Genomic DNA, 25,615 nt, shown 5'->3' on the forward strand with positions numbered 1-25,615 from the left:
AAGCACTGGGCGAAATGAGAAATCGCCCCATGCAAATTGATTACACCTTAGGCTATGCCCAGTCTCCTTGGCAGGATTAATATTTTAGTGGGTTTCTAATGCTTACTGCAGGCATATTACTATGCTGTATGTTGAACTGGTCATTTTTATTGCATTTCCTGCTTTGTGCCCAGATTTTGTGTTTTTGGGAGGTCAACATTTATTAACTTGATTGGCTTCACTACCAGAGTTGTGTATGTAAGAAATGGAGCATGTTCTCACCTTAATCTTAACCCAAAATCTAACCCTGGTTGTACCCCATGATACAATTGCATAAAATCTAATCCTGGTTGTACCCCATGATACAATTGCATAAAAACAAGCATAAAAATTAACAAATGACATGAAACGACACAACATGACGATATCTCATACATGGTATGAAGTTTGGGAAAGAAATATATTAAATAGTAAGTTCACTAATTAAATTTATTAGCATGTCATAACAGACCCGATATATGTAGGTGTATCATTTGACATTCCTTCCATTAAACTGAACATATAACCAGCAAGTAATGATCTATTTAAAACAAAACACAAAAACATATGGTGTTAAATCAAACTGGTTTATTATGTGTGTAACACAATAATTGAGCGAAGTGATTTTAAAAATGAAAAAAGTATGTTGCCACACACAATAAAACACCCATTGAATTGATTGCTGTAACCAGTACAAAAAAAAAAAGTTAGAAGTCAAAATGGATAAATCATTTTTGTTTTGCATAAAAATAAAACAATTTTAATGCTAAAAATAATATTATTATTAAAAAAAAAATGGACACTGAAATATAATTTTTTTTAAATATAAAGGACGGAATTTTATGGCAGGACTGAAATCATAACAAAAGGTGCCTTGTGCATCAACCATGTTCGAGAACAGAAGCTACTATTCCATATCGACAGACCTCTCCATTTGGAAATAATATTAATAGGACAGCAATCTTTAGCTCCCCTGATTTTAATTCCAGGCGAGAATTTCAAATCACTGCTTGCTTGTCATAAAGAGGCCAGTCTCAGTGTTCAGAAACGTACTTGAGTCAATGTATGATACTTAACTGCATACTTAAAGTTCATAGATAAGTATACATTGACTTAAATAAATTTATGAATACATAGCCTGTGGTCTACATGTATACTGTAATAGCAGCCTTTGGTTGCAAAGATGTGTAACAACTTACACCAGTATTAAAAAAAGGCTATGGGGTACACAATTATAAACAAATATTTTAAAATATGCACACAACATAGCTAAATAAGTCTAACTTGCTCACATACAGACACTTTAACGGTGAGTATAGGTACCAAAATGTACGGTATATTATAATTTAAAAGTTAAAGTTTGTTTTGTTTATCGACACCACAAGAGCACTGATTTATTTAAATGTATGGACAGTATAATACTTCTATGGGGTGTAGAACATCTGAATATGAAGTGGGTAGACTACAAAGTATGGAATGTAAATCCAGTGTTAAACCTGTATGCAGTGTGGAATGTATAGACACAAATCTGACTAGCAAAGAAACTGAATTTTAAAATACCCATTTAGCCATGCATCGCATCAGTAAATAGACAGCAAGTTTTAGCTGGTAACTGGCATTGTTACCGATTGTCATCAACATTAATTTTTATTCACCTGATTTCCACAACTTAAATGCTTATTTTCTGAGTTTCCATGTCCATTTTACCTTTGGTACCTTCACGTCAAAACAAGAACCATAACATAATAATTATTGCAATAGTTTGATATGTATATTTTAGAATAATTCCATTTTATAATTACTGTTTTGTAATAGGTATCTTGATTGGTTAAAATGCTATCACGTGATCTAAAAAACCAACGTTCATTCTTCCATGAATGTGAAAACTGCACTTTTTCGGTAAACAACGGAATCCCTGAGGATTCCATCATTTTTATTTTTATCCCAATTTCATCTGCACTGTGAGTGACGTTGACAATTCAGGCTTTAAACGACTCCGGTTTTAAACTGAGACATATAATGTATATGACAGGCCACAAAAACGAAGCTTCTATTAGCAGAGAATGCTCAATAAATCAAAAGAGACATGAGCGCAGTTCTGTCACATTTGACAAAAACACCAAATCGACAACTTACACGCGCGAAAATACATACACCTTCGTGCACAATTACGCAATCTGTCCTGTCTGAGAATAATATAACATAATCACAAACTTCCTCTGAAATCCACACACACAGTAACACTGAAACCACGTTATCCCTTTCAAGTCAGTCTTCACATTCATTTTCACTAATTCAACTTCTGACAACTGCAATTTTAATATAGTAGATAAAACTTCTAAATAATTTGACGCTCTCCCTCATGTTAATTAGTTCAAAATTCATACTCTAAGCTAGCCGTTTTATAACAGATCTTCCATTTAAGTATATAGAACGTTCAATTCTTAATTAATTATCGTTTGATATTTTTGAAAAAACAATGTTTGCGTTATCGGTTATGTTCAGTTATTTTAAATTTTATAATGTTTTATCCACATTTGATCTAGAAAATTAAAATTAATAAAACCTTATGTAAATCATTATAATGAATCGGAGATTTGACGGAAAAAAACGAATGTAACTTTCTAAGGGAATTCCCTTATTTGTGTATTGATAGTTGTAAATCTTTGTGGAATAGTTTTGTATAACGGCAATATTAATGCCATTCATACAGTGTGTAAAATGGTTTTGGTGTTTATCATTGCATTAACGTCAAAAATATAAGGTTCAATTCTTAATTGACAATAATGAAATAAGTCTTACTTTTACATTTATAATATTTTCTTTAGCTGTTTAAAACGATAAAATAAATATACATGTACTTTTCAATCTTGCAAACTATTTATTATATGTTACATGATATTTGAAGGATATAAAATATCTTGAATGTACAGAACGTAGATTTGTGTAGGATATGGAATGTATGTAAGGTGTAAAATGTAGATACTCAACACCTGTCTTAAAGCATACTAAAATTCAGTTAATAAATAAACCAAAACGAAATACATTATAACAATGTTGCAGCACACAGTTTGTAAAAATAACTGAACCACAATATACTAATTATTTAAATGATCAACAGGGTGGATCTCTAGACAGTACAGAATGCTGGATTTCCACTACAGATGTACAGACCTGCACACTACATCAACTACTGTTTTGTTTTACATCGGTTATGCAAATGTGTTTGAGAGAACCAATTTACCCTTTGTGTATGAATTCACTTGCATGGTACTACTTGGTATGATACAACTAAATATTCATATTAAATAAGTCAATTGTTATTTAAACTTTATATCTTTTGATCACTTCATTAAGCCACCTGAAAGTTAAAACAAGACTGTAAAAAAAAAACCCAAAAACATCTTTAAAAAAAAAAAATTGGTTAGGTTTGGCACTTAACTTTTTGTAGTAAAGAAGAATTTCAATTTGTACAGGCCTGGGTGTGGTATATATAAAAACAAGAATGGTTTTTATGTGTAGGACTAAAAAGGTAGACATTTTCGTTTCTTTTTCCCTTTTACTCAAATTAACATCAGTGTAATATAATTATGCCCAAACAAGTAGACTAATAAACTGTGAATCAAATAAATGACTATATAAATTATTTCAAACAATCACAAAATTAAATATTTCTTAACATGGTATTGATACTTTATGTACATGATGTATTAAAATTGACAACAGTGATATGGACATTTTTATGATACATTTTCACAACCGTATGAATGGAATGTGTGCTGATTTGCAGCCAACAGTTTTTTTGGTGCAAAAACACAGTCAAAACATGCATGTACATACACACAGTTACTGATATAATATACAACAGAATAAAAATAGGCACATGTTTTTTTATAAGCAAAATACTTTATGAAGTTTCCAATGAATGAATGCTAACCGACACCCCAGCATGAAAAAGACATTGGCTATTGGGTATCAAAAACAGGTACATTGTAAGTATATGAATATGATTTACGTTTTAAAAAATACAAATAGTACAAGTCAGTGAGGTTTTTTTTGCCTGTGATATTTGATGGGGGTTTTCCACAGCACTTTTCACTGTGTTCTTACGTAATTATATAATTTATATTGTAATGTAAATCATATTCATATAGATTCAAAAAGGAGCATGCTAGACTGGCACTAGGTTTAGGTGAGTCAGGTGATCACCTCAAGCACCAAGATTGATTTTAATGTTAGTATTAACATTAGTTGATTTATCGGATACACGAGGGTGATCAAATAAAGACTTGTCTAACACAATCAACTTAGATGTAGCTTATTAACGGATACATGAGGGTGGGAAAATAAAGACTTGTCAGATGCAATCTACTGAACTTACATGTAGCTTATTAAAGGTAACACGAGGGTGGGCAAATATAGACTGATCTGATGCAATCTACTGAACTTGGTGGTGTACTATGTTTTAACATTCTGATTCTTTCACAGTTTTCTGAATTTTAAATCTAGTTTGTGATTGCAGTATGACTTTCAATAAACAAACAAACAAATAAAAAATAAAAAACCCTACAAAATAAACACCATTCATGGTCAGTTAAATTTCTGATACTGCTTTGAGCCTATTTTCAAGTTGTAGGTGCTGTTATGTGTAATCCAAAAAGGTTCCAGTATTGATAAGTTGTGTAGTTAACCAAATACAACTGGCATAGATAGAACAATTATTAAGACAATTATTAGGTACAGAGCTTTCAGATCCTCGTATTGGTTCCAATCTAGAAGTTTGTTTTGTTTAACAACACCACTAGAGCACATTGATTTATTAATCATCAGCTATTGGATGTCAAACATTTGGTCATTTTGACAATCATAGAGGAAACCTACTACATTTTTTCATTAGTAGCAAGGGATCTTTTAGATGCATCATCCCACAGACAGGATAGCACATACCACTGTCTTTGATATACCAGTCAGAGTACACTGGCTGGAACGAGAAATAGCCCAATGGGCCCACCAATGGAGATCGACCTTAAACCGACCGCGCATCAAGCGAGTGCTTTACCACTGGGCTTCGTCCCGCCCCTCCATCTAGAATGATTATACTGACTAAATATTCACAAAACATTGACTAAACATTCCTGGACAAACTGCTAACATGCGTGTTCAGAACCCGGAACCACAATTAGATATAATACATTTGTATTTATTTTAATACTAGTATACATCAATCCAATATTAATATCTTGAGTAAGACAATACCAAAGTGAACTTTCTTTTTGGAAAATACAAAATAATAGTAACATAATTTTTATAAAAGGACATTGTACATATAAGACTATGTTTAAGCACTGTCTCCTAAATGTTTATAACAGAAATGGAACAGAGGTAAAACTAATAAAAATACATAAATAATTTAACACTGAAAGATTTTTGCCTTCAATGCTATTTCTAGGACTTGAATTTTTAATGTTACTTATGCATGGATTAAAAAATAACACTTAACAAAAACAAATCTGTCTTGAAATATAGAACATTAACATGAGCTTTTCATCAAAGGCCAAAGACACAAACAGTTTTTGGGAGTATCCTGAAGCAAATAATCCAGAACATTTTCATCTCTTCTTATAACATGACAATTTACCACAGAAACCACAAGAATAATGACAATGGGACGGCAACAAAATATCACAGACATATTAGTTTAACATGTACTAGATGGTCCAAGTGTTTAACATGTTCTACATGGTCCTAGGGTTTAACAGGTACCAGATGGTCCAAGTGTTTAACATGTACTAGATGGGCCATGTGTTTAACATGTACCAAATGGTTCAAGTGTTTAACATGTGTCAGATGGTCCAAGTGTTTAACATGTGTCAGATGGTCCAAGTGTTTAACATGTGTCAGATGGTCCAAGTGTTTGACATGTACCAGATGGTCTAAGTGTTTGACATGGCCTATGTGGTCAAAGTGTTAACATGTACTAACTAAATGGTTACAGTTTGACACTGTACTAGATCGTCACAGTTTACCATGACATTGTACTAGATGATCAGTGTTTGACACTGTACTAGATGAGTCACAGTTTAACATGTACTAGACAGTCCAAGTGTTTAACATGCATGAGATGGTCCAAGTGTTTGACATGGCCTATATGATCACAGTTTACCATGTCATTATACTAGATGATCAGTTGATCAGTGTTAGACATTGTACTAGATAGTCACAGTTTGATATGTGCTAGATGGTCCAAGTGTTTCGCAGAATGTTTGCAAAGTCCTGATCCGTGGCCACCCCAATGCTGAGACCCTCGTGGTATTCCTCAAACTCAACATACTGCACTTCCTCCTGCTTGGACGACACACACACAGCATTTAGAAATGCCTGCAGTGCACTACCATCAACATCTAAAATAGAGACATACTAGTACTGTGAAATTTGTGGATTAAAACAGTTAAAACAACATGATACTTAGTGCCAATTTTGGTCTTCAAATTATATATAAAGCTGGTGACTTGGATCTATGGGGAACGCTGTGGTGTGTACCAACCCTCGCAAACTTTAAAATATTACGGAATTCATTGTTTAACAGATGAATATAACCAAATTCTTTGTTTCTAGTAAGGGAGATTTAATATCTTGGCTGGGATGACTGGCACAAATAAAATGCCAATAGCAAGGATCTACTGGGGTGCTGGGTGTGTGCCATAGATGAATTGCATGTTAGTGTACTTTGGATTACTGTAGGTGCCCCTTTTTTAATTAAGTTACACTCCCTGTCTACAAACCTGAAGATTTTGATGGCTTGTAATTGGGACTAAAGAATTTCTTGATCTCATTCACAGTTATAAATCCCTTCTTTCCTGTATCTACCTTCTGAAAAGCCTGGAAATAAATTTTCAGAAATATTTACTAAAAATGTCACATTGGTATAACATAAAACATTATAGATTATTACTGACACACAAATCAAGCAACAGCGTAAAATGACCATGGACAACACAGAAAGGTCATTGCCACACTTGATAATTTGTGAAACCATTTTTAGCCTGAATCAACCAACTCAAAATACAAGATAACAAGCATTCTCAGAGTACTGCTAAAGCAATACATGTTCCCTACTGGGCCCCAATTCTATTTCTGCATCTTCCAAGTTCAAAGGGCCATAACTGTGAAAATGGGTAAATCACCATAACAGTTAAAACTTCATCTGTAACAGTGTATGATAAAGCTATATAAAAAAATTAAATCTCAATATCTTGAAGCATTCCAAAACTAAACAAAAGTTTTAAAAAACACATATTTTTGTATATCCTGAGTTCAATGGCCATAACTTGTCTAAAATGGGTAAATCGTCCTGAAAGTCAAACTTGATCTGTAATAGTACATGATAAAAATATTCACAAAATCTCACATCATTATCTTGAGGCATTGGGGGAAGAAAGTCTGGAAAACAATTTACATAATGCCTAAGTTTAAGGGCCATAACTCTGTCAGAAATGGGTAAATCGTCCTGAAAGTCAAACTTTATCTGTAATAGTATATGATAAAGGTATACACCAACTCTCACTTCAATATTTCGAGGCATTGTAAAAAAAAAACCCATCCGGAACAGACATACACATGGACAGACAGATAGAAGTACGGAGATAAAACCTATAGTCCACTCCTGTTGCACCGGTGTTTATGCAATGATCAATATAGATTTTTATAACAAATTATTTTTTAAATCAAGATCAGTAATCATTTAATGATGTTCATGTTTGTGCTATAATTGTTCTTGATTTTTTGCTCTAAGATCTTACTGCAATTCTACCTAGGATGTTTATGTTAGCAGATCTGATACAAACTAGTGCAACTTCAGGTCTGGGTGAACTTTTGTCAAACATGGTCATTTTAAATGCATTAGGCTTCTTTTTTTTTTTGCTACTAGCAGGTTTATACCAGTGATATTTTCATTTACTGAATGAAATGTCATCTGGATAGGGATAACTGTTACAGGGTAAATTTTACAGCAAACAGATCCATTTAAAATAAATGGCAAGAACTGTAACCATACACTGATGTTCATTGTGTGCTAGGGTCACTCACTCACTGACTTTCTCTGTCTATCTGTCTATCTCTGTGTCTATCTGTCTGTGTGTCTCTCTCTCTCTCTCTCTCTCTCTCTCTCTCTCTCTCTCTCTCTCTCTCTCTCTCTCTCTCTCTCTCTCTCTCTCTCTCTCTCTCTCTCTACTCTCTCACACTCACACACACACAGAACTGACCTTTCTAATGAGTGACTTCCTGTACTCGTTCATCTCTCCTAGAATAGCTCTCATGTAATCTCCGTAGTCGACTGAGCCACTCCCTTCTGGGTCCAGTATCTCCCACACGGCGTCAAGACTCTACAAATAACGGAAATCACAATAATACCTTTCCTTTTCATTCCTTATATCAGAACATACAAACTTTAAACACACATCATATATCCCAACAAGGGAAACAAAATAAAATTTGTTCACCAATATATCAACACAGTTTAAACTACAACTATTTAGTGTCTAACATACCATTTCAATTCTTGCTTGAGAGAGAAGAAACCTTCTACTGTCACACAGGATACCACTCAAAAAAAAAAAAAATCAGCAAGGGATCCTTTACAGTGAAACCAGACATTCTGTAAACAGGAATTCCCTCAAAACAAGATTTTTTTTTGGCCCCTTTTTAAATACCCCTTAAAACCAGACTTATTACTTGGTCCCAAGGATGTCCAGTTTAGAGGAGTTTCACTGTATATGCACCTTCCCATAGGCAACACATTATCGGCCTCTGTGGTGTCGTGATTAAGCCATCGGACATACGGCTGGTAGGTACTGGGTTTGCAGCTTGGTACTGGCTCCCATCCAGAGCAAGTTTCAACGACTCAATGGGTAGGTGTAAGGTCACTACACCCTCTTCTCTCTCACCAACAACTAACAACTGACCCACTGTCCTGGACAGACAGCCCAGATAGCTGAGGTGTGTGTCCAGGGTGTGCTTGAACTTTAATTGGATACAAGCACGAAAATAAGTTAAAAGAAAGAAAGAAGAAAGAAAGAGAACACAATACATATTTTGATGCACAGGCACTGGTTGAGATGGAAAAACCCTCAGTCCATCAAGGGTGTACAAGCCATTGACTCACTGAACCTAAAGTGTATTTTGAGGAGCAAGATCACCATATTTACAAGTAATTACCTGTTGTGATACATCAATGTGAAAAGCTCCAAGTCCTGCCTCAAGTTCATTCTGAATGAGAAGACCGGTGTCGTAGTCATCCAGCTTACGATAATACCGTCCCAAGCCGATCACCGTCTTAATAGCTCGCTTCTTGATTCTGTCTTTCACGTCACCTGAACACAATGAATTGATTATCTACCTTTTCACAACAGTTCTTTCATTTGTATATATAATACATTTCCTTCCACTGGTTATCCTTGAATGTATACATGTAGTTTATATTTACAGATATGTAATATAAGTCACCAAGTATATTGTATGAATATAGAAGAGGGCCTCGTAATGTGTCAAACTTGTGCCCAATTCTTTTGTTCTTTGTACAATAAAATATGTTTGCAAGCATGAGTACTGTGCTTGTATATAGGCATAAATCTTAGACATGAATAAATATCTGAATGTGCACACTAACACGTAAAATTAAAGAAAATGAAATGAACATTTGCTTAATGACACATTAAGATGTTTTAAACTATAACTAGTGTGTAACATATAGTTATTTCAACATCGGATTAAGACTAATGAGAAGAGAGAAAAATTTTATGTCCCCATAAAGGTTAATTCTAATAAAAAGCAAGAAGGGATCTTTTATATGCCATTGATGTCGATTGATCCCAGGACCCATCATACATCAGGTGAGTGATCTACCACTGAGCTACATCCTGCCTAACCTAATACATGTAAATACCAATCCCTTAAAAATATTAATCCTGTAACAACTTCAAAATACTCAAAGATTTCAAAATCCAAGTATGAACAAGACCTCCCCCACCTTCTTCCAAATAACACTTGAAATTTCAACTTGGCTCAGTTAACATGGCTACATATCGGTGGAGATAATCACTTACTCTGTATGTAATGGAGTATTTGCTGGTTCTCATATTCCTCCTTGCTGGGGAAGTGAAGTCTGGCAAATGTAGCCTGTCTCTCTGTAGTGGCTACACCATCAAGTCTGAAATCAGATTTGGTACATGTAATCCATTATCTGGGTGTGCATTAGATGTCTAAGTAGGATGCTATTTGTCAAAATACATCATCTAACTTCGGTCTGCATGCATTCATATGTGCAAAATAATCCATAAATTTTAATTTCCACACACACACACACACACACAACACTGTAAGCTCACACACACACACTGTAAGCACACACACACACTGTAAGCACACACACACACACACTAAGCACACACACACACAAAGCACACTAAGCACACACACAGCAACACACACACACTGTAAGCACACACACACACACTGTAAGCACACACACACACACACACTAAGCACACTGTAAGCACACACACACTAAGCACACACACACACACTGTAAGCACACACACACACAAAAAGAGAGAGAAACATAGAGACATGCACAGACAGACACATGTGGATCCACATACACTACACTAATTACTATGCAATACCTACTTTGACAACCAACACTAGAAAGTGTGATTAAATATTTATTTGTTCGTTCATCCATTAATTCATCCATCGATTGATTCATTCAAAAAAAAAAACCTTCAATAAACTGAAATAATGGCATTCTTTCACTTGTTTGTTAAAAAGAAACTCACACAAACAGCAATATTGGTGTTAATAACTTACAGAAGTTCTGCCTTTATTTCCTTATCGACATCTGTTATTCTAAAAATAGCATACTTCTTGTCGACCATTGTAGCCGGGAGACAGTGCTGGTCACTGGTGGGTATGTACAGATTCGAACCCTGAAATATTAACATTAAATCTTAGTACTGTATATCATAAAATCTTAAAATTGAGCAATGAACAGATTCGAAACCTGAAATGTTATTACCGTACCTCATAAAATCTTAAAATTAAGCAATGAACGGGTTAGAATCCTTAAATAATAACATTAAATCTTAATACTGTGTATCTCATAAAATCTTAAACTAGAACAATGAATAGACACAAACCCTAAAATATTAACATTAAATCTTAATACTATATCTCATAAAATCTTAAAATTAAACAATGAACAGGTTCAAAACCTCAAATAATAACATTAAATCTTATTACTGTACAGTCAAATCCGCTTATTTGGATGTGCCTCGTGCAACAAAATTATATTCAAATAAGCGGCATATTCAATAAACCGAAGGTTCAATTTCGACATACGATATACCCAATTAAGACCTCTTGTTGATTTATGCAAACCCTAATTACGATTCTCCCAATTTGGGCCTCATGACATGTGGAATTTTCGTCAGAAACCAGTAAGTATTTTGTGTTAATAAAATACCGATTCCAAGTTGCATATTGTGACTGTTATCATTATCAAGTTTGTCTATAAACTTGATAAATACAAGAGGCAACAGTTAATGCCATTTGTACGCCTAGAAGTAGAAGTGACTAAACATCTAATGACCCAGATAAAACCACCGGAAGCTCAATTAGACTGGCCACAGTCAAATAATTAAAAGGCCGTTATTAACTTCTTGATAATTAAACGGCTGTTATTAACTTCTTTGTACATTTGTAAATCAAATGCAACAAGACCCCACTCCCACCACCCAATATAATCTTGAATAAGTAGTCATTTCCATGTTCTGTATTTTACCAGGACGTCTATCTGACTATTATCTGTGTGCATTTGTAACTGATTTGACAGGTAAACTAGACTGGCCAAAGTCAAATAAGTGAAAGGCCGTTATTCAATGTAACAGAAGGAAAAACACAAACACAAACGCTAATATTGGGCCCAATATTGCAATGTCTTTTTGTCTGGCGACGGAAAACCATTCTGATAAGGCCTTCTCCACATTGGCTGCTTTTCCCGTTCTCTGTCTTTTTCGTTCTGGGTTAGCATTGGCGAGATACTGGGCACATATCTCGTCGTATTTCTGAGCCAAAGATAAATCGTTTCGTTTCCGTTTATTTGTCATGTTGACATTGTGAAGAAAAAAAAGTTCTTGTCAATATTTATAGCCAAAAGATGATTAATCCAACTTGCTAAGAAAATCTCCTACAACTTACCGTTTGTCGGCATTTAACAATTTAAACAGTAATCACCATAATCGGTCACCCCAAATGGGGCCTCACATTGTGAGCTGCAGAGGAAAAATCACGTGATCAAAAGATCCCGCTAAAAATAACACTAGTAGCAAACGGCTTTTGTTTGTTACTGTCATTGACAATTCATAGAGAAAAATATCTGACAAGTGTTTATTTATGGATTAAACATACACTGCTTCAAACGTGGCCGACATGAGATTAAGGGATGCCTGCTTACGAAACGCACATGGCCGCCTACAAGGTGGGAATGACCGACTTTGATCCTTGATTGTCCTGCATTGTCTCGGCCATTGGGTCACATTTGAGCAATTAAGTGGATTTGACTGTATCTCATAAAATGTTAAAATTGAGCAATGAACAGGTTAAAACCCTCAAATAAAATTAAATCTTAATACTGTATGTCATAAAATGTTATAATTGATCAAAGATCAAGAAAAAACCCCACTCAAATAATATTAAATTGTTAACCAATGCTAATATTATAGAGTGGGTATTACATCTGGAGTGAAAGCATTATTACAAAATTGAGATGTTGCCGTTTATTAAACTACAAAAAGCAAGATGGTAGAGCACAATGAAAAAACTACTACTTACAGAGCAAATGTCAGCCAGTGTGTATGGGTTACCACATTTCGGGCCTTTTGGTTGCACAAACTGACCTCGATGTATGAATGGCATTGCCTTGGCACTGAAGGAAGGAAGGAAATGGTTTACATTTTATTTATGGTTATTTGGCATTGGACATATGGTTAAGGAGCACATAGATATTGAGAGAGAAAACCCGCTGTCGCCACTTCATGGGCTTCGATTAACAGCAAGGGATCTTTTAAATGCACTATCCCATAGACAGGATAGCACATACGACGGCCTTTGATGTACCAGTCGTGGTGCACTGGCTGGAGCGAGAAATAGCCCAACGAGCCCACTGGTGGAGATCGATCCCAAACCGACCGCACATTAAGCGAGCGCTTTACTACTAGGTTACATCTCGCCCCGCCTTAGCACTGAGGGTACAGAGAATGTATCTTGCATATTAAACATTCAGTTCTAGTTGCAACTTTTCCTATTTGTTTTCCTATTTGTCCAATATGGTACAGAGAATACTTCCAGAGTCAATGTTAGATATCCTTTATTTTATTAATAGTTTTTAAACATAATTTGTATTTAATAAGCTAAAATGTGTTGGATAATATTGTTTTTAAACAACAAATTATAAGATAATGATGTTTCATGAAAATAGTTTAGCTTTCCATTTCTTATACTAAATAATTCAAGTTTAAATATTTTTTCTATAACTGAAAACCCCCCACCCCAAACAATGTAGCATACCTTTTCCCAAACTGCCTGAATTCATAAATGGTCAGAGTGTTGTCCCAGTGAAAGAAGAAACCCGTCAGTTCTCTCAATGCATCATGTCCATTTCTAAAAGAAGCATAACACAATCAACATCATTTACTAAATGAAATATCAATAGCTACATTTATTTTCATTTTTCTTTTTGCAAAGATTTATAAAATCATACTGTATTCTATATCCAGTGCAAAGATGGCATCACTTCATTGTTATGAGAAATAGACTAAGGCAGGAAATGGTTTATTTAACAACGCACTCAAAACATTTTATTCTGTTTACTGCTGAGTAGCACTCCGGAAACAAGTGAGATGCGCGCGCAGGTCGATCATAGCGCGTTTAGCATGGTTACCCGATGGGTTGGTTTGGAGCAATCTCCATGTTTTGTGACATAAGTGTTACATGTTTAACATTCCCATCGGTTCAGTACAATTACTGGTAACTTTGAGAATAAGTTCTCATTGTTTGATTTTTGCATACGTACGTTTGTACTTTTGAACCTTTGTTCGGCCATAACTTGTGACATGGTGAACATTACGCCGCCATCTTGTGTGAAAACTGCAAATTGTAGTACTATTGTGTCTGAATTTGACTTAGTCGGTGCAATATTGGGTTCAGATATGCCTAGCAAGGGCAAAGTGGCAAAAAAGTCATCGGGTTCACGTTTGGCTAAATCTTCTAGCGAAGTTTCCAGTGACACGAGCACTGCATTGACCGATCGAACGCGACCTCAGACAGATAAGGGAGATAATTCTTCATCTGTGGGCATATCGGATAAGAATGGTCCCAATACCTCTGCTAAAGACAAATCTTTGAGTGAACTTTACAACATGGTGCATTCACTGGCGTCATCTGTTAAATTAATGTCTGAAAACATTCAGAGATCGAATGTTTGCAGTGATGATGATGATTTTGTTCTTTAAGGTGAGCGTTCGGCGAAACGTCTCCGACTTGATTCTTTTTCCAGATCTTCGGGTGATGACATTTGTGACCAGATCGAAAACTTATTAACAGACAAGTCTGTGGTGGATAGTGGTTGCCTGGTTGCGGACAAAGGCTGTGACAACACATCTGATATGACGATTTTCCCAGATTATTTCAAGGAAATTGCTCAGGATTTTAATTGGTACAAGACATTTCGAGTAAGAAAATGCCAGAAGAGAAATTGAAGGCCAAGTCTGATGAATATCCCAGACAGAAGAATGTTGAATTTCTTCAGGTGCCAAAAGTCAATCCTGAAATTTGAAGTAAACTAAAACCAGCTACTAGATCCTGGGATATTAAACTTAAAAAAACCCAGGTGAAAATTCTAAAGGGTTTGGTCCCTTTGGCCAAGTTGCTTGAAGATTGTCTGCAAGCAAGGAAGTCGGGTGCAAATGCCGGTATTGTGTTGGATAATACAATGCGATATGCTATTGACAGTTTTGCACTCATAGCAAACGCTAGCCAAGAAATTAGTCAACATCGTCGGGAAATGATAAAACCTGATCTGAATGCTCAGTTTGGACAGTTATTATCAGCTCACATCCCAGTCACAACCTGTCTTTTTGGACACGACTTGCCACAAGCAGTGAAAGATATTAATGAAACTAATAGAGTTGGCTACAAGCTCGCAGGGCAAAAAGGTATATCCAGATTTGCCAATAAGGGCAAAGGACCTTTTTGAAAGGATGCCTACTACAGTGTTCCTATAGATCAGAATTTCAGAAAATTCTTAAGATTCAGACATAGGATTAAATTGTCTGAATTCACAACACTTCCAAATGGCCTAAGCTCAGCACCACGAGAATTTACAAAACTGACTAAGCCATTTTTTGCTAAACTCCGAGAAAAGGGCTACATCAATTCTTCATACATCGATGCTGATTTTTACAGGGAGAGTCAGTGGCTGAATGTAGGAATAATGTCAGGGAGACCACATTAATGTCATCCCAGACAGGTTTTATAGTACATCCAACGAAATCGGTATTTGAACCTTCACAGAAATTGCAATACTTGGGATTTATTTTAAACTCTGTGGATATGACAGTTTCTATCACAAATGAGAAAGCTGAAAAGCTTAAACAATTTTGTAGAAAACTTTTGCTGCAACCTGTGTGTTCTATCAGAGTTGTAGCTGAATGTATTGGTCTGGTGGTTGCAAGTTTCCCAGGGGTTCAGTTTGGACAGGTTTTTTATAGACAGCAAGACAATGAGAAATCACAAGCATTATGGCTAAACAAAGGTGACTTTGAGGCAAAAATGACTATATCCTCATCTGCAAAGTTAGATTTGGACTGGTGGATTTTGAATGTTGATCAATATCCTTGCCATATTTTACATGGCACACCCTCCATAATACTTCAGTCCGATGCCTCGCAAAATGGTGGGGGAGGAGTCTATGGCAGTAAGGTTACAGGAGGACACTGGTCTTTTGGAGAGTCTGTTTATCATATTAATTATCTAGAGTTGCTTGGGGGTTGGTTTACCCGTAGAGCTTTTTGCTCTAACATTAGTAATACTCATGTTCGATTGCAACTGGATAATAAAACTGCTATAGCTTACATTAACAACATGGAGAGTGTGTGTGTGTGTGTGTGTGTGTGTGTGTGTGTGTAAAACTAATCAGTGCAATAAACTGGCTAAAAGTATGGCTATGGTGCATGACTAAGAATATTTGGCTATCAGCGAATCATTTGCCTGGTGTCAAGAATGAACTGGCAGATAAACAGAGCAGAATTAAACATGATAATGCAGAATGGAAGCTAAATCCTGCTGTGTTTGAAAAGTTGGTTGTTATTTGGGGCAGACCTGATTTTGATCTGTTTGCTTCACGGCTTAATCACCAAGTTACTACTTACATTTCATGGAAACCTGACCTGTTTGCAGCATATGTGGATGCTTTTTCAGTTTGTTGGTCAAGTTTAAATGCTTATGCATTTCCCCCATTTTCTCTCATTGGTAGAATGCTGCAAAAGGTGGAGGACAGGTCCGAATTACTAGTTGTAGTTCCCTTATGGACCACACAGCCATGGTTTGGGAAACTTTTAAGGATGCTAATCGACTGTCCTTTTCTGTTGCACAGAGACAACAGTATCCTGTCTCATCCAACAAAGAGTCCAAAATGTTAGAAATGTGACTGTTACAGATGATTATGTTAAATTTCGTTTTGGAGACCTGCTAAAGCAAAGCAGGCCTGGATTTCATCAAGCAGAGATAACTCTTAGAGCGTTTCAAGATTCTAGCTTATGTGTTGTTACTTTTTTGTCAGAATATCTGACAAGAACTGAAGCACTTAGAAATGAAACTAACAGTTTGTTCATCAGCTTTGTGAAACGACATAAAGTGGTGAGTAAGTCTACAATTTCTAGATGGATCAAGACATTGCTATTTAAGGCTGGAATTGATATGACTATCTTTACCCCACACAGTACACGTGGAGCTGCAACTTCTGCAGTTAGCAGGGCAAGAGTGCCTTTACAAACTATACTGAGTACAGCGGGATGGAGTAATTCATCAACTTTTGCTACATTTTATAATAAACCTTTGTCAGATGATCAAGGTTTTAGTGATGGTGTACTTGCATTGATTAATGTGAAGTGATACAGGTTATGTTCTTTTTAGTACTGAGTTAAATAATTACTGAACATTTGAATTAAGTATTCATGGGTGAGATTTTTTATGTTACCAGTATGTGTTTTAGTTTTAACTTGAGAACTATTTTAACATTCCCTTGAACGATATCCTAACAGCTAACTTTAGTTGTGTTTTGTTTGGCCAGTAGAATGGTCAATAAAGAAGTGTGAATTTAAATGTCCTTTTGTCATAACTGGTTCATCTCCTGTGTGCTCTCAGAACACCAGCTTTGAAATGTCACTTGTTTCCGGAGTGCTACTCAGCAGTAAACAGAATTAGAAGATTAAACGAGACTTACCTGTAAGTTGAAGTTTGATGATAATTCTGTTCTACTGCTGAGGGAACGGAGGAATCAGGTGCCTTCCCTTGTTTGTTATGCCCACCCGTTGATTCCTCCGTGTGTGTGTGTTCTGTTCACACAATCCTTTGAAGTATGATCGACCTGCGCGCGCATCTCACTTGATTCCTCCGTTTAATCTTCTAATTTACGGTTATATGGCATTGGAAGACTAAGGCAATATAAAAGATATATTGCTATAATTACATGTGTACCTTGATACAATCCTTGCCCCAAATCGAACTCTCTTTGACATAAGGTCTTCTGCAGTAGATGGGGTACTCACTCTGTGAAAATAAACAAAACAAATAAAGGAAAGAGCTGACAATTTACCAAATATTCAAAAATACATTACACCAATTTTTAGAAGTCTAAATGAAACTCTTGCCATTAAAGACATAATGTAACATTTGTATATTAAACTCTAGAAAAGATGGATTAACAACAAGCACTGGAACAGTCAGTCATGAAAACTAGGAATCGGTGTAATAGGTATTTTAAAAATAAAATTTAAAATTTAAATAATAAAACACAACAAAGTTTATTAAGTGAATAATTACCTAGACTCGTGCATGAAACGGTTGCTTCCTCTGCCTTTCCTGTGGTCATAAGCCTTGAATGAAGTTCTTTGATTCTGCTCTGGATCACTGATTACAGCTCTGAAAAGAAAAGGACGGTAAATGCCATGGTCCTCGTTATGTACCATTTATTTTGCACTGGTGAGAATGGGGAAAATACAGCTTCCACTGAAAGCAATCGATCTTGTCACCTATAGTACCTCAGAGGTGAACAGTCTACTACTGAGTTACATCCCAGCCTCAGAAAACTAAAAAAAGGAAAGGAAATGTTTTATTTAACAACGCACTCAACACATTTTATTTACAGTTATATGGTTCATGGGCTACTCTTTTCGTTAAGCAGCAAGGGATCTTTAATATGCACCATCCCACACAGGATAGCACATACCATGGCTGTTGATATACCAGTCGTGGTGCACTGGCTGGAACGAGAAATAGCCCAATGGGCCCATCGATGGGGATTGATCCCACACCGACCACGCATCGCACGAGTGCTATACCACTGGGCTACCTCCCGCCCCTGAAAACTAAAATGATTTGTAAACAGTAATACAAGGAGGCTTACCTTGACAGCTGGTCTGCTAGAACGGTTTCTAACAATTTCTCCTTTTTGTTGTACTCCAAAAGCCCATCCTGAAAATACAATGGAAATTTATTTAATGACAAGCAAGAACACCATTTAATCTATAATCTTATCTACAGTAATTTAAAAGAGTAGCCCATGGCTTTGTGTCACTGGGTTTCCTCACTCATTATAATGTGGCCGTTATCATGTCTGATGCTATATAACAGTAAATAAAAATGTATTCAGTGCATCAAAAAAAGTTTGTTTTGTTTTTTGACACCACTAGAGCACACTGATTAATTAATCATCAGCAACTGGATGTCAAAGATTTGGTATTTCTGACTCGTAGTCATCAGAGGAAAGCCGCTACATTTTTCTTAATGTAGCAAGGGATCTTTTATATGCACTTTCCCAAAGACAGTAAAGCACATACCATGGTGCACTGGTTGGAACGAGAAAAAACCCAACCAGTTGAATGTATCCATCAAGGTGGTTCGATCCTACGACACAAGCACCTCAAGCGAGCACTCAACCAACTGAGCTAAATCCCATTCTCAGTGCACCATTAAATAAAACATAGCTTCCTTCCTTCTTTCGTTTTCTCACAAATAGTGGACATAATCAGATTTGGTTATCAGTCTTTGAAATACACTTACGGAGATAAAATTATGGAGAGGAAGAGTAGAAATCTGCTACAATAATTATTTATTTGTTTTTTAGTAAAAAAAATGCAGTTATGTAAAAACTAAACACATACAGCATCCATTTTCCTCAACAGCTGCTGTGTGGAGTATCTCTGCTTGGCCCAGCTTTGTTGTAACACATCTTCCTCGTCACTGACGTCATTGACGGCCGAGTTGTTGATGTCACTGATCAGATCCGGCGGAGGGGCAGTCTTCATCTTCTTTAACGCTTCCATTTTCTCAGCAATATCCTTCTGTAGAATATTAGTTTGTCAGTAAATATCACTGCTAATTTGGTGAGAACAATTTTATTTTTTCAGATTTAAATTATAGTAAATTTTTCACATAAAGCCAAGTAAAATTTATTGTTTTAGCATATAATCATATGAACAAATCTTATATGGAAATGAATTAATGGATGTGTTAATGATCACCTGAAATGTTCTGAATTATCACACATTTAAAATATTCAACAGGATTTATTTCTGAAATTAAGCTACAAAAACCATAAAATCAGCAAAATGTGTGTGCATGCCAAGCAGTCATATCAAGACATTGTTTTGAGCCTCTATAAACATTAGGACACAACTAAGAACATACAGGATGTACCAAAATGTATACTGTAGATCCTGAAATTAATGTGATCATAATATTAATGCGAAAAATGCAAGTTTGTGTTATTCGCATTAATAATAGGATGCATTTATTTCTCTGTTTTGTCCTGTAATAGTCCAGCAAATTATATGTCACATGCTATTAAAACAAAAAAGATTAAAATTCTAATACCTTTATAAAACAACTGGAGTACAATTCATCATAGGCGAGACAGACTAACTATCTAATAGTCCAGCAAAAGCTGGCATGATTCATCGGGCGTGAATGGGTTTAAAGCATGCTAATCTTGGGGTCGACCGTTTTACTGTTCAAGTTTGATACAACATTTGTCAACATATCTTAGTAAGATATAGTTGTAATGGTACATGTATGCTAATGTTTAGCCAGATTTAGATAACTATACACGTTACCGAAAAGTACACAGACGTCTGTTATTAGGAAAGTAATATTTCAAAAGGGAGGCCACTCGCATTAATTTCATGTCGCATTTTAGTCTGTCAACCGTCACTCGAATTAATTTAATCTACATTATTCTTAACAAGAAACTGTAAGATTTAAGCAAAAGTACATGTAGCATATAACAAGTATACTGCTAAAGCACGAAATGTCCCTTAAGAGGGTACACATTTTTTTGTATCTCCTAAGTTCAAGGTCATAAGTCTGTCTAAAACTGGCAAATCCCCATGAAAATTAATTCTACACAGTAAAGCTAAATTTTCGCTCAATATTTTGAGGCATTGCAAAAATAAAGTCTTGAAAATCATATGTGGGACAGATGGACATACAGACGGAGACAAACCCTATGGTCCCCTCAAGTTGGGATTAGTAGAGGACTAACAATTGGGGACTTGATAGATAACAAATGCAGTAAGTATAAGGATAAGAGTGCTAAACACTAACATGGTTCATACAGCCACTCACCACTAAAATTCAAGGCCTTTTTAATGCTTTTTCAAGTCAGCAACAACCTTTTTCAAGGCTCCTTACAAGTCATATTCGGATAACCATTTGCAGTTAAAATTTTCTCCCATTATTTACAATTTCTGTTGCCTCCATTTGCATACATGCTTTCGGCATGTTACGGCATGGATATGACCAACTGTCAAAGGGAAATAACTCTTTATTTCATACCTTGCAAAACAATTTCATCATCTATTTTAAAGTAATTTTCCATAGCTAAAAACTGTTTATTTGTGGATTATTATTTTTTAATATATCAAATAATAATAATAATAAGTTTATTAAAATATATAATTCACTACATATGATTATCTATTAAATTCAAGGGCTTTTCAAGGCCAAACAACAATATTCAAGGCCTTTTCATGGTTATTTTCAGTTTCAAGACCTTTTCAAGACTGCACCTCAAATTCAAGGCCTTTTCAAGCCTGTGCAAACCTTGACTAAAAAAATACTGTTATGTTTTCTACTAAACTCAGTTTTATGTACTATATTTAGTTCAGTGCTGTACCTCTCGGATGTCTGTCTGGGCCACGTGAGCTCTGTATGACTGCTTCAGCTCATCCTGGTATTGTTTGTACATCTGCTGGTGGTGGACGGAAGGAGGCGCCACATTCTCCGGGACTGGCTCCTTGTCCCACGCACTCGGCTGTACGCAATAACAAAATAATAGCTCATATAGAACTATATACAGTGAAACCTCTCAAAACCGGACCCACTGTAAACCGGAATTATCTCAAAACCGGACATTTTAAAACCCAACATTTTACTTGGTACTGAGCATGTCTGGTTTAGGGGGGTTTCACTGTACATAACAGTCAGAGTTTCCAAAGTTAAAAGTTAAATACTCTTGAATTAAGCTTCATTAATTATTCCATTATCATTATTTAATTTAAAAAATTGATTCAGTACAATCTGGTTAATTAATTAACTTAATACACAGTTAAAGTTTGCTTTGTTTAACGACACCACTAGAGCACACTGATTTATTAATCATTGGCTATTGGATGTCAAACATTTAGTAATTCTGACATACAGTCTTTGAGAGGAAACCCGCCACATTTTTCCATTAGTAGCAAATCTTTTATATGCACCACCCCACAGACAGGATAGCACACACCACAGCATTTGATATACCAGTTGTGATGCACGGCTGGAACAAGAAATGGCCCAATACCGATTAATTAGACGAGGTTGATGTTTTACATATTAAAAAACATGAGTTGCGAATTCTATTTATCCTATAACACTTCTAAAATAACATTTTTAGTAAATCACAGTACTAAAGTCACCACCATCGGTAATATGACGTCATCATGATTAGCACAAATTAATTTGACGACATGTTTAACTAAATCTTTGAAAACATTACGCACAGGTATAAAAGTCTTGTTGGCTTGTAAATAAATGACCCATCCACAGCAACACATAACCTAGAGACCGTGCAAATTTGTATACCATTATTAACCGGGTTAATACACTAAATTATCATATGAGTTTATGACATGGATATCATGGGTAAGTTATAGGATAAAATTAAATATTTCCCCGAGTACATGTATTTCATAGTTTAAACTACACAAAACGGTTCACAAAAAGCTACAATCAAATATTACTGAGTATTTCATACCTTAAACTACACAAAACATTTGACAAAATGTATTTCATACCTTAAACTACACAAAACATATCACAAAATGTATTTCATACCTTAAACATTTGTTGTAACACAAAACACATAACATTTGACAAAATACTACAATCAAATGTGTAACCTGTTTCGGCTTGGCAGATAGAGGCTTTCTGTACGATCTCTGTGCTGGCTCTTGAGCAGCTATAGACAACCCTGGAACTCCATTAGGTCGCACGGACGAGCTGGCTTTCTGAAATATTACCAGTTAAAAATATACAATATACTTCACGCTCGTAGTGTGACACTCCGCAATAAAACAACACAACACAGACATTTTCTGTTACAATCACACATTTCACTATATAAATATTTCTATGCTTACCTGTGACTTGTACTCAAATCTACTGGTATTTTGCGGAGAACCCCAGCTGAAACAGAAAGGAACTAGCTGTCAATAAGGGAGACAACTCTGATAATAAGGAAGGAAATGTTTTATTTAACGACAAACTCAACACATTTTATTTACGGACATATGGCGTCGGACATATGGTTAAGGACCACACAGAAATTGAGGGAGGAAATCCACTGTCACCACTTCATGGGCTACTCTTTTCAATTAGCAGCAAGGGATCTTTTATATACAGAATCCCATAAACAGGATAGCACATACCACAACCTTTGGTATACCAGTTGTGGTGCACTGGCTGAAATGAGAAATAGCCCAATGGGCCCACTGACAGGGATCGATCCCAAACCATCCATGCATGAAGCGAGTGCTTTACCACTGGGCTACGTCTTGCCCCACTCTGATAATAAAGCAAAACAAAATATGTGTAAATCTGATCACTGATAACGGACTACTTTAATTAAGACAAAAATAAACAACCAGTTATAACCTACTGGCAGTTTAAATTTATTATACTAACAAAAGGTAATGCTGCTCATGACAAAGTGCTACATATTGAGACCATAATGCACTTCAGTTACATGGTTTATGGTTTTTAAAAGTGGTAGGTGCTGGGTTCGCATCCCAGTACTGCCTCTAACCCAAAGTGAATTCTTACAGTGCATTGTAGAAGCTGACTTCTCTCCTATTAGACCAGCCTCGGTGGCGTCGTGGTTAGGCCATCGGTCTACAGGCTGGTAGGTACTGGGTTCAGATCCCAGTCGAGGCATGGGATTTTTAATCCAGATATCGACTCCAAACCCTGAGTGAGTGCTCCGCAAGGCTTAATGGGTAGGTGTAAACCACTTGCAACGACCAGTGATCCATAACTGGTTCAACAAAGGCCATGGTTTGTGCCATCCTGCCTGTGGGAAGCGCAAATAAAAGATCCCTTGCTGCCTGTCGTAAAAGAGTAGCCTATGTGGCGACAGCAGGTTTCCTCTAAAAAACAGTGTCAGAATGACCATATGTTTGACGTCCAATAGCTGATAAGATAAAAAATAAATGTGCTCTAGTGGCGTCGTTAAATAAAACAAACTTTACTTCGTTTTTTTTCTCTCCTATTAATAATCTGAGTTAATTTGAAGGAAATAATTTGCAGGATGTTTACTGTGTTTGTCAATGAATGTTTAACGACACGACAGCATGACAAATGCATCAGCTATTGGGTGTCAAACTACGGTAAAATGTATATATTATCTCTCTACACACATCTGCCTATATTTCAACATGATCTCTCACCACACACATCCAAAAAAGAATAAGAAACAAAATCAAACAGGATCACTATGAAAAAGATTTACAAAACTGCATTGTATAATAATGAAAAACATCAGGGCTCGAAACAGGAAGTAAAAAATGGCCTGCTGTTATTTATTTTTAAATAGCAGGCCAAAAGAAATATGTCCTGCTAAAAAAAAAAAAAATGGCCTGCTGGAAATGAGAGTGGATGGAGAGTATAGGACAGTGTGTGGGAAAATAAGCAAGTCTGAGACGTATTTTAGAGCATTATAAAATTACAATTTAACAAATCACATGCAGAGCCTCAGCTAAATAAACAAGATAAGATGATCTTACATACATGATATACTACTCAAAAGAATTTAAGGGTCAAAAATTTATAACCAAATAAGTTTCAGAGTGTATTAGATTGATGATGTAAACTACACCAAAAATTTAATTTATTGTTCCATATTTACAAAAAACCACAAATAAACGTCACTGTATACAAGAAAGTCACATGACATGCTGTCAAAGTTGAAGGTTGTCAAACATGGATTTTACACATTAGAACATTCGTTTAATAGTGTGTGAATCCACCCCTGGCGCGAATACACTCAACACATCGTTGCCTCATGCTGTTGATCAGATGTCTGAAGAACTCTTCGGGAATGGCCTGCCACTCTGCCATAAGAAGTTGACCCAGATCATGAAGGTTGGCCGGAGGGGCATGGTTATCCCGAACTCTCCTGCCTAATTCGTCCCAGGCGTTCTCTATTGGGGCCAAGTCAGGCGAATATGCTGGCCAATCCATCCTGGCGATACCTTGTTGTCTGAAAAAGTCCGTTACCACCCTGGCGCGGTGGGGTCTGGCATTGTCATCCTGCAGAACTGCCCCGCTGCCAATCTGCTTAAGGCCTGGGAGAACCAACGGCCGGATAATCTCATTCAGATAGCAGATTCCATTCAGATTGCCATCCACCACATAGAGGGGGGTCCTGTGGTGGATAGAGATGCCGCCCCACACCATGACGCTGCCACCACCGAACCGGTGATCTTGTCTAACGTTAACGTCAGCGAAGCGCTCCCCAGGACGTCTGTAGACACGAACCCGACCATCGTTGAACTGGAGACTAAACCTGGACTCATCAGTGAACATCACTCGACCCCACTGAACACGTTGCCACCACAGATGAAGCGTGCACCAGTGACGTCTGGCCGTTCTGTGACGTGGTAGGAGTGGTGGTCGAACAGCCTGGCGACGGCAGCGTAGATTATTGGCTCTCAGACGATTGCGTATGGTT

General features: G+C 36.3%; 1 protein-coding gene across 1 annotated transcript in view; it reads right to left on the reverse strand.

The window, feature by feature from the left end:
- Positions 1-4,990: 4,990 nt before the first annotated feature.
- The window catches only part of LOC121371974 (calcyphosin-2-like), a 31,943-nt gene continuing 11,318 nt past the window's right edge, over positions 4,991-25,615 (reverse strand). The window contains exons 5-19 of the mRNA XM_041498206.1: positions 23,028-23,073; positions 22,788-22,895; positions 21,524-21,661; positions 19,512-19,691; positions 18,755-18,822; positions 18,172-18,270; positions 17,827-17,898; positions 13,639-13,731; positions 12,904-12,997; positions 10,882-11,000; positions 10,119-10,222; positions 9,232-9,386; positions 8,280-8,399; positions 6,801-6,897; positions 4,991-6,419 (exon numbers count right to left, since the gene is read on the reverse strand). Coding sequence (XP_041354140.1) covers positions 6,253-6,419; positions 6,801-6,897; positions 8,280-8,399; positions 9,232-9,386; positions 10,119-10,222; positions 10,882-11,000; positions 12,904-12,997; positions 13,639-13,731; positions 17,827-17,898; positions 18,172-18,270; positions 18,755-18,822; positions 19,512-19,691; positions 21,524-21,661; positions 22,788-22,895; positions 23,028-23,073 — 1,660 coding nt within the window. The 3' untranslated portion in view covers positions 4,991-6,252. The remainder of the gene's footprint in view (positions 6,420-6,800; positions 6,898-8,279; positions 8,400-9,231; positions 9,387-10,118; positions 10,223-10,881; positions 11,001-12,903; positions 12,998-13,638; positions 13,732-17,826; positions 17,899-18,171; positions 18,271-18,754; positions 18,823-19,511; positions 19,692-21,523; positions 21,662-22,787; positions 22,896-23,027; positions 23,074-25,615) is intronic.

The sequence above is a fragment of the Gigantopelta aegis genome, chromosome 4 (assembly GCF_016097555.1).
Source record: "Gigantopelta aegis isolate Gae_Host chromosome 4, Gae_host_genome, whole genome shotgun sequence".
NCBI lineage: Eukaryota > Metazoa > Mollusca > Gastropoda > Neomphalida > Peltospiridae > Gigantopelta > Gigantopelta aegis.